This window comes from Oculina patagonica, chromosome 2 (genome assembly GCF_052425735.1).
Source record: "Oculina patagonica isolate OP01 chromosome 2, crgOcupat, whole genome shotgun sequence".
Classification (NCBI taxonomy): Eukaryota; Metazoa; Cnidaria; class Anthozoa; order Scleractinia; family Oculinidae; genus Oculina; species Oculina patagonica.
In genome coordinates, this window is record NC_135759.1 from 19225911 (window position 1) to 19235931 (window position 10021).

General features: G+C 38.5%; 1 protein-coding gene across 2 annotated transcripts; it reads right to left on the reverse strand.

Moving 5' to 3' along the window:
• Nucleotides 1-566: 566 nt before the first annotated feature.
• Nucleotides 567-6206, reverse strand: LOC144643386 (kappa-type opioid receptor-like). Of its 2 annotated transcripts, XM_078502603.1 has the most exons (4): nucleotides 6006-6206; nucleotides 5742-5882; nucleotides 3793-3863; nucleotides 567-2910 (listed from the first exon to the last, which is right to left on the reverse strand). In XM_078502603.1, exons 3-4 carry the CDS (start codon nucleotides 3839-3841, stop codon nucleotides 1721-1723), a joined length of 1239 nt encoding a protein of 412 aa, XP_078358729.1. In that variant the 5' UTR covers nucleotides 3842-3863; nucleotides 5742-5882; nucleotides 6006-6206; the 3' UTR covers nucleotides 567-1720. The 2 variants fall into 2 exon arrangements, with proteins under 2 accessions (XP_078358729.1, XP_078358728.1); XM_078502602.1 differs by having other exon boundaries at nucleotides 5742-6206.
• Nucleotides 6207-10021: the final 3815 nt, after the last annotated feature.

Sequence of the window (10021 nt, forward strand, 5' to 3'; positions counted from 1 at the left end):
CATGTAAAAATGTACAATCTTTCACTTTGGTGCATGCGCACAAGCCAAAATTTGCTTAACCGTTCCAATTTTTTTTATCTTTTTTGCTTCCGTTTTTTCGGCTTTCTTATTCTCGTTACTTTCTACTCTTCATATCCTTTTTTTTCGCCGAAAAAGGTTTGGACATTATCATTGGAAAATCCTGAAAAGGGGATCTTGATCAGTTACAGGTGTATTGGCCTGTTTAAGCAACGATTTTGCACCAAAAACGGATCGTGTTATTCTTTGATTGGCACTGTCAGAACGCAACCGATATTCAAAATGAACAGTCCTATACGAAAGGTCAATCCAAGCTCTATCAGAAACTTATCCCAAAAACTCACTGACGTGCTGTTTGATGACGTCACAAGTAGTTCGATGACCGGGTCTCCAAAGAGCGCCTAATGCGCGTTTGGGAGTGAAAGGGTTAACTGCTGTGTTGCTTGCTAGTTGCCAGGGAAAGACCAAAAAAAAGATAGAGTTTCACATTGCAGAATTGGCCATTAGAAAAGGTAGGAAAATCAGTTCAAAAAAACTTCAATCACCGACTAAAACTTTTTCTTTATTATTTACTTTTTACTTAACTTTTATTTGCAAATGCAAATAATGATTTCAGTTAATGCCTTTGAAGATAAAACTAAAAATAGCTGATTTAAAACTAAAACTAGAAACTTGAAAAATGACAACTGTTATAAAATGAGCACAGGTAAAGTCGGCATATGTCTGACGTCACCATATGGAATATTTGGAGTCTTCAACAAACCTTCATGCTCGAGTCTTTCTGCTAATTTAGATTTTTAATAGCTATTCAGGTAGTCTAGATATGCGTTCTTTCTGCACAAAAGATCTAGAGCTAAGATGACTCATTCTAGTGCAGATTTGGAGTAAAGTTTGGCCATAGTATGCAGTGGAGGCCAGTTACTTGAATACGATACCCTATATGTGGTATGGGGTCATGATGTTGTCGCTGTTGCTACTGTTGTTTATTTAGAGGGGAGACGGAGAATGGAGATAGATCTTTGTTGCTATGGTGAGAGAGACCTTTGTTGCCATGACAGTGCAGTCTTTTATGCAACATGTGGCAGGAGTTGGGTGGGAAAAGAAAAATATCTTATTCAGTTCTCAACGCCCAGAATTTAGCGCCGATCAGTTTACTCTTTTCGAAACCCGATACACTTTGGGGATTTAGCAAGCACATTTTTTATCCACAGAGCTTTACGATTAAGCATGTTAAAATCCAAGGCTGACTAAGGCTTTGAGAACGAGATTAATTTAGGCTAACGGCAGCACTTCAGTTTCCTTGTCTTGCCGGCAGTTGGCAAAGCTTGACGCGAGCTCTAGTGAATCATTAATTGTTACGTCACCAGACAAGACTTATTTCTCGAAACCAGGCCCAATTTACAAGGCAGGAAAGGTGGTAAAGATCGGTTACTGGTATAGAGGGATTTTCACTTGAGTGTCGAAAGTAATTCCTGCTTGCTTTGGTTTCGCTTTGTAAGGCGCAGTGATCGGTTAAAAAACTCGCGCCATGCACTTACTCAACCAATCAGAAGTAAAACCAATGACCAATCGTGACTCGCTCGCACAAGCTTTTCGCGCTTCGAGTTGGCAACATGTATTTGTTTCTAGTTTTGATTGGTTCACTGGATTGTCTGTTACCTTTGTGATTGGCCATTGTGATAACTTAGCTCTGACGTAATTATCACAGGACGTGGTCATCCAAGTTTTGCTGAACTCTGTGATGTTCTGTTGGTTGGCAAGTGCACATGTTCGAACCACGCGTATCGCCCTTTTCATAATCCTTCATATCATTCGCATCAACTCTATATGTGTTAGTTTTCCTGAGCGACACTTTATAGGAACCATTGCGATGTGCCCCGGTATTCCTTTTAGAGAAGCTGCTTGTCAATCTTGAGAGACGATGTTCGAAGCGAAGTTTCTTCTCGTAAAAACCACATTGACTCAAAACTTTACGGAACTCCCTTCGAAAGTTTTGGCTGAGCAGTATGTACAAGCACGGATCTATAGCACTGTTTGTGTGTGAGATCCACAGAAGCAAAGGAAATAGATAAGAAGGCATTCTTGCGTAAAATTCGCTGTGGAAAGTAACGTAGTAGTGCATCGAGTGAGCTGGAAACCAGCAAAGTGCAAACACTGCCACTATCATAACTAAGACTTTGACTACCTTGCGCTTCGATTTTTCGACTGCCATTCTATAAGCCTGAGCGCGTGATAGCCCAGGGACTTTTCGGTGGTAGAGTCTGTAGCAAACGAGCGTGTACAAAACAGCGATGACGATAAGAGGCAGCAAATAGAGCAAGAAAAACATCAGGCTGTAATACACTTTAGAAAGAATATCAGCCTGGTTTGGATCTTGCCCAAAGTAAGATACGCAAAACCATTCTCCGTCTGGTGAGGAAATCACTTTGAAAATTGCCAAGGTGGGGCTCATGAGAATGGCGGAGCAAATCCAGATCGTGGCTGTCATGATTTTAGGTCTTCGAAACACCTGTCCGTTTAGTGGATAGAACACGGCAAAAAAGCGATCTATAGACACCACTAGTATTGTGAGAATGGAGGTAGCAATGGGAAATAGAAACAAGTACTGGGAGAGCTTGCAAGTGATGGTTCCCGCGATCCCCGCGTGCCAGCGGTGCTCGTTGTACAAGAACGCCACCGACATGGGCATAACGATGAAGGTGATTAGTAAGTTGGAGCAGGCGAGGTTAGCGATGAGCAAGTGGGTGGCCGCCTTGACGCCGCATTTCCTGCAGATAATGTACAGTCCGAGAGCATTTCCAACGAGTCCAAAGAGAAAAGAGACTGCGTATAGTGACGTCATCGTGATCTTGATATTGTCTGCCATTGATCCACCGCTTTGGAGTGCGTCATCTGGAAAGAGAAAGAGAGCCGTTAGGGGAAAGTGGACTGCGAGCTGTGCGGACTCTTTTTTAAAGATCGTACAGCAGTCCGAGCAAACATCGATAAATATGACCCGTACGAGCTAAGGTAACGCGTAGCCTAAGGGAGCTGGTCACTTCTACATGTCGCGCTTTCTCCGTTTTGAATCTTAGGTGAACCAGGAGCTGCTCACAGCCTAAGGGAAAAATGGACAGGATATATAACCTGCGATCGGAAAGCATTCCAAATAACATAATAACACATGATGAACTTACAATGTGATCTTATTAGACATAAGTTCAGCGGAAATTTTTCCGCTCTTAGTGGTGTGGCCATCGTGTTAAGCCCATTAGAGTTTCCCTCAAAACGCAAACTGAAATTGTTAAGAATCTCCTTATTCAATTGCATATATAATTCGCTTAAGGCCATCTCTTCAACTTTAAGGATGCAACGATACGATCGCTCAGTGATTGTCTTTATTCTCTTTACCAATCCGCTTGAGAAGATATAACGCGGTTGACATTCATAGTACTGAGAGATTAGATTCTAACCACCCTTGAGAGATTACTTACACTGTAAAGGGTTTAGCATTTATATGTACTTTGCTCCATTGGCACGAACAGCTTAAATTTTCCTTTCTGCAGTGAAATTTTCTTGTCGATTAACCTCTGTTGGTATAACTTAGATCCTCTCGTTTTTTCGAAAACAGAAAAACCCAATATCATTCAATATGGCGTCCGAACGTGCGAATTCGTTTTAGGGCTTAAAATGCGTTTAATTGCTTTCTCAAATGCCCTGATAATCGTGATTTTTTTTAATTTTTAGATTTGCGTTTATGAAAGTGTTTTATTGATTAAAGTGCAATGCACTTACAAGTTGTCGTGTTTGTATGATTGAACGAAGAGTTTCCTTCCAACGGCATGATGCTGGCCCGTCAAAATCGCCTGAAAGTGAGAAAAAAATCATAATTACAAGAAAGAAATGACATACTTTGGCTTAAATCGTGCTATAGGGCCGCGTGTAAAGTTAGGAAAAATCGCCACCTACAGTCGGCGGATGACAAAAAACAAAACAAAACAAAACAAAAACAAACAAAACAAACGAACAGGCAACGCCCAACTTTAAGACTCAGATAAAACTGCTGGAGCGATCTGTAGTCATAGCTTAAAATATAAAAATGTTTAAAACAGATCTAAAGATATAAAACGATACTCTAAATTTTCGATCGCCTTCTGCGGTCTTTTTCAGAGAATGATGGATTTTTGCAAGGTTCGCAGAATTCTAATAAGCTACATCGACTTTATTGTTTGTTGTCCCCCTGGGGAGCAACTAGCGATGCGTAAACCCTTGGGAAGGGCGCTCTTTCGTTTATAGTGTTTTTGTCGAGGAAGGAATGCAAGGATTCCAGAAACAGTCTTTTGTTCTTGCTGCTTACACCTGTTTCAAGAATTTCGGCGTAACATGGATGTATGTCGTGGCCGATTTCTGCATGATGTTTAATCGCGGAGTTGATATTTCCATTTGTTCCGGGCTTGTGTTCGGCTCCCCGCGATTTCCAGTTTCTTTTGCTTTCCCCAACGTATGCAAATGAGCATGTCCTGCAAGTCACTTTGTATACGATTCCTTTCAATTGATCTTTATTCGGTCGGTCCTTGGGCCTTGCGCACACATTATATAAATTTTGAAAGTATTAAAACAACAACAAAACAAAACAAACAAACAAACAAATACTCAAAACATGAACAAGTCGAACAAGGCGACGGACACTATAAAAATGGTACGCAATGCGTGCGTATGCCGAGAAAGACTCAGACCTTTCTTATACAGTGAAGTTCTAACCAGAATGTTTTCTTCAGCTGGCACTGTAAGGTACGCGTTTCAATGGAACACAGCCTGAACTAGTCGCAAGGAAACTACAATTAAGTTGCTGAGAGAACAAATAGCCGATAGAGACAAACGATAAGGCCCGGAGAAAAAGCAATTAATTTTGCTCGTGAAAAAAAGAAAGAATAGCCATAATCTACTGTATAAACGAACGTTCGTGCAAATTGAAACATTACCTTGACCTGTGGAAGTATTTATTAGACTTGATCTGATAACGTGAGAAACCGACAAGGCATAAGTTGTCTTAAATTTTGGCTTTTAGATATTTTAGCAGGACATTTTTATTTTTAAAATTAAATTACGCGATGTAATCTTGATTTTTAAGTCTCCGGCGTTTACTGTTGCGCGTTATCTCGTCAGCTTATCACAAAAATTTCTAGAAGGAACTTGACCCGTGAAAGTTTAAGATACCCTTTTAGACTGATCATCCGTATGAAGCATTCTACTTATTTTGTTAGTTTTTAGTTATGTTTATAAAACACAATGAAGAACGCCTATCTATAAACCCATCTTAGAGTTAATGTAGCCATTCTTTAGATTAACCTGATGATCTTTATCTAAATGGCAACCACAACAAAGTTGGTATCTCGATTTTTGCTGGAACAATTCCATGGCTGATCTAAGAGCAATTATTCAAGAGCCTGTTGCAAGAACCTTGCTGCACATTGCTTTGATTAACTAATAACTAGGTTGTTTTGTGCAGCCTTAAGTCCCAGAGCAGGCAATTTCGAGCCATTCTTTAGTTTCCCAAACACCAAAAAAATCTCCAGTCTTTAAGTCCAATTTTTTCAATTCTTTAAACAGCGACTGTTTGTCGATCTACAAATACAAAGTTGCTAATGCATACCGTGCCAAAGAAATTAGTACTCCTGTACTCCGTTAATGTTATAAAAACAAAATATATAACTGAAATACTTAAAAAGATTAAACAACAGTACCTCCAGTGGTGACACAGTTGTGAATCAAGCAGGAAATACGAGTTGTAAGGTCTTGTAACCGCGCTCAGTCTCTGTGGATCTTTCAGGATGCCTATACCTCATTCACGTCGCTTAGTTTGTGATGCAGAGGAAAGTGCCAGTCTGCAATTGACAAAGACAGTACATATATGTAGTTATTGTAGCCCTTACAACATCAGATCTGTAAGTGCAGTCATAGTGAATGCCAGACAATTTACTTTATGCACCAGAACTGACCGTCTTTACCTAGCATTACGCAAGCACGATTGAAAGGAAATGTGACCTGACCGTCTACCGATTCAACTTTTCTCTCAGCTTTTCGTGCCAATGTCTTAAGGACTTGCAGTGTAGTCAATGATTTATCTTGCTGAGAAGATCATTGCATCAGTTGTGAAATAAGATTTGGTTGAAGTATCATTTCCTGTGAGTCTATCCGGCTTTTCTCGGCACGACACTTTGGCCTTGGGTCAATTTATTTTTTAATTCCTTGATCAAAGTCTAATATCTCATTACAACACATCGCCAAGCAAACGGCTGACGACGAAAAAAAAGCCCTAAAACCAGGAGATATTGTTTTGATATAACACTTTTACTCACAAGACTGGCAAAGTTCGAAATTAAAAAAAAAAAATCAATTTTAATTTTTTATGACCAAATCTGCTCAATAGCTTTCATTTGAATGGTCACACGCCACGGTTTTATTCACAGACATCAAAGTTCACAGCACCACAAGAAAGGACAGTTCAATATAGCTGCATCCACAGACGTAAAAACTAAACCTTCTTGTACAACATTACTAACAGAACCACATAAAAGTACTGCTTGTTAGGTTATATTTGAGAATTTAACCACACGCTTAAAAGTAAGAATGATATGATTAGAATGCCACTTTGGCTCTGGTAGTGAAAGCAATACTAACACTGACATTTTCATAATCTTATCGAAATATATGGCAACTGCTACGATTTTTTTTTGTCGAAAGGGATAAAAAGTCAGCCATTTTTTCCCACCAGGAAACCGGAAAATTTAAGCAGTCAAGTTAAGATAAATAAAAGAACTTTTATCGTGGAATTTGAAGTGCGCGAATTTGTCGTTCCTCTTCTAGAGAATGCGATCGTTTAGAGAAGAATGAGACATCACTTATTGTAAAGCGTGATGCTGTGATGTAGTAGTGCCTCTTAAAAAGTTAAATTCATGTAGGCGTGATCAGAAAAGTAATGAAAAACGGGTCAAAACGCCGCCGACGCCATTTCATTTTCCTTAATTATCTAGCAATTCAGATTCGATGTTATTGCGGCCGTCTCTATTATAGCTTACAGCTGGGATATAATTTCCTTACGAATTGCTCAGAATTTAGTTCATTAAAAGCTCGTTAGTTTTTCAATCGCCTCATAATGACCCATGCGTTCGTCAAATTTCAGAAAGGGACTATTAGATCCTATTAGACTTTTTGGTCTTGTATTTCCGCAAAACGTCTAACAAAGACGTGAAGTGATGAAAGTGATATTGCAACCTTATCAAACTCAGTGAAAATTATATATTATTTAACAATCTATTCTTGAGTGGTTTCCCTTAAATCTTGAAACAATTAAATACTTCTGGATAGGCGTTGAGAACGTTTGACCCCAAGTGAAATTTCATGACTTTCATTATTTTTTTTACTCAGCAAATGTCATTTTATAGATTTTTTTCGTGGTTAGAATTGTCAACGTAATAAATATTCTAAGGAGAAATCAGTGAGAACTTGCTAGAAAAAAATAAAACTTCTTAAACGTGCTATGCATGTATAAATCATGTATTAATGAAAGTTTGCGTGCGGCGGGAAATACTTAAGTGACTGATGAGTAAAATATAAAAAAGTTCAATCTGTCAAGGTTTTGGCAGATTGGCGACAGGCAAAATTTGCACGGCTGAAGAGCAAAAAATTCAGGAACAATCGTTCTGTCACTGCTTTTATTATAGCTAAAACGTTGACAACCATTGATAATAAAAGTGGACAGTCACTGTCCGACATGTCTTATGGATCATATCTGCAAATTATTAATTCCGATTATAAGCCCCTCCGCTTATAGGCCCCTCCCCGGTTATAGGCCCATCTACCTGGAAACAAAAAAATACATCCGATTATAAGCCCCCCTCTTGATCTGTCGGATGACAATACTAAACAGGGCTAAATGTTGCTTTATTATGCGTGTTTAATTTAAAAACGTATTTCGATCAATTATCCCGTGGCTCGTTTCGGAACGTTTTTTTTATTCCGCTTATAAGCCCCCCCCCCCCCCCCCCGGATATAAGCCCCTCCACTTATAAGCCCACCCAAAAACCCTTACGAAGTTGTATAAGCCCAGGGCTTATAACTGGAATTTTACGGTATATTATAGTTTGAAATTCATGGTACAACAGCTTGTCGTTCCCTTTTAGCCTTGATTTGAAATTTGGCCTTAAAAGGCCAGTGGCCTTTCCAATGCCTTGACCCTTGCGACAAAGCTGTATGCCTGACAATTTTGATCGTTCTTTTATTTATGATAGAGACAAACTCTATCGATATGGCCTTGGCATATACCTCTTGGCTTCGGATTGATAAAGCTAGAGATGCTCTGAGCTGTAACCTCTAAAGATTATAGATTCATGATCAGTGATCACTGCGATATATGTGTGTGCAGTCTACTGATGTTTCTGATATGCAGACGTGATGTTCAATGAGAAAAAATATATCACATAAATATAAAGTGTGCCGAGTGACCGTATAATCGCCACAAGTTACGTAAAATGTTACGTAACAACTGCTTTAAAATTTTGTGGATTTTTTCTCTTTTTATTTTTACTTTTTCAAAGTTTATTGAACTACAGGATCTACAACAATGCAATAACTGTTACATAAAACTTTCCACCTATCGTTTTCGTGCAACTTTGCAGCAAGAAAGTAAGAGGTAAAGACGGAATCCACCAGGAAGTCGAGTATATATTTAAGTTGGACAAAAATCGAGTACCAGAATAATTTAAATCCGTATTGCGTTATTTCCTACCCTTAATAAAAGGTAAAGATGTAAATAATTATCAGTGCACGGATAACTCCAACAACAATTTCTTATCAGAGTATGAGAAAATGAATTTCAAAGTTCACAAGCTAAAGGCAAAATCTTACGTGTAGCCATTTTGTAAAATCGTCTGTAAGCGAATCAGTGGAATTCAGTGGAACTTCGAAATTTGTTTTCGATGTTTGGTGTTGTTAGAAAAGCTTTCTTCCGATACTTCATTTGAAGCAGTAACACAAAAGTTTGCATCAAGGTGTAAATAATTTTGGTGGAACAATTTCTTATCAGAGTCTGAGAAAATAAAATTCAAAGTTCACAAGCAATAGGCAAAAGTTCACGTGTAGCCATTTTGTAAAATCGTCTTTAAGCGAATCAGTGGAATTCAGTGGAACTTCGAAATTGGTTTTTAATGTTTGGTGTTGTTAGAAAAGATTTCTTTTGATAAGATATTTGATGCAGTAACACAAACGCTTGCAATAAGGTGTAAATAATTTTGGTACATAATTTTGTCCAATAACTACTTCGAAGTCCTGGCGTTTAACGATGAAGAAGGCAGTAATGGCTTAAAGTCGGTGTTTAATCTGAAAATATAGCGCCGTTAAAAAATCCTTATGCAGAGAAATTCTCCTCCAATTAAGCTGTAATGAATCCCATTTTATATTATCACTTGCCAAAAAGCCACAAACTTGATGCGCATACAAAATAGTTTTTATCGATTTTTGTAATGCAGAGAAATTCTCTTCTAATTAAGCTGTAATGTATCCTATTTTTCCGTGTCGATTATTGTGAGATGTATTAAAAACTCTGTGCGCGATGTCGGGGCTCGGTTTTCTTTTTTTCCTTTTTCCCGAACATCCGCTGTTCTGATTTGAAAGGTAGCAAATAGTGTGCGAGGCTGAACTGTATAGTAAAACTGATGCTCTGTACCTTTTTCACAACTCCGTTATGACGTCTTATTCAGTCTCGGCGGGCCCTTGATTCTGTAACTGCTTGAGTCGATGTGCTCTGTACGGGGTGATCATCTGCAAACTCTGCACGAGTCGTTGTTACTTTTAATGTTTACTGTATTGCCTTGTCAAACTGTCAATCAAATAAATTTGACTTATATATCAATTCTTGAGTGGTTTTCATCTGAATCTTGAAACACTTCATTATTTCTGAATAGGCCTTGAAAATGTTTGGAGCCCTAGTAAAAACTTCATTGAGTAAAAAAAAAAATGGAAAAAC

Coding starts and splice junctions, on each gene's coding strand:
- LOC144643386 (XM_078502603.1), bottom strand. CDS start 3,841: ATGCCGTTGGAAGGAAACTCTTCGTTCAATCATACAAACACGACAACT. Junction 2,911..3,792: donor TCATACAAACACGACAACTT/GTAAGTGCATTG, acceptor TTCTCTTTCCAG/ATGACGCACTCCAAAGCGGT.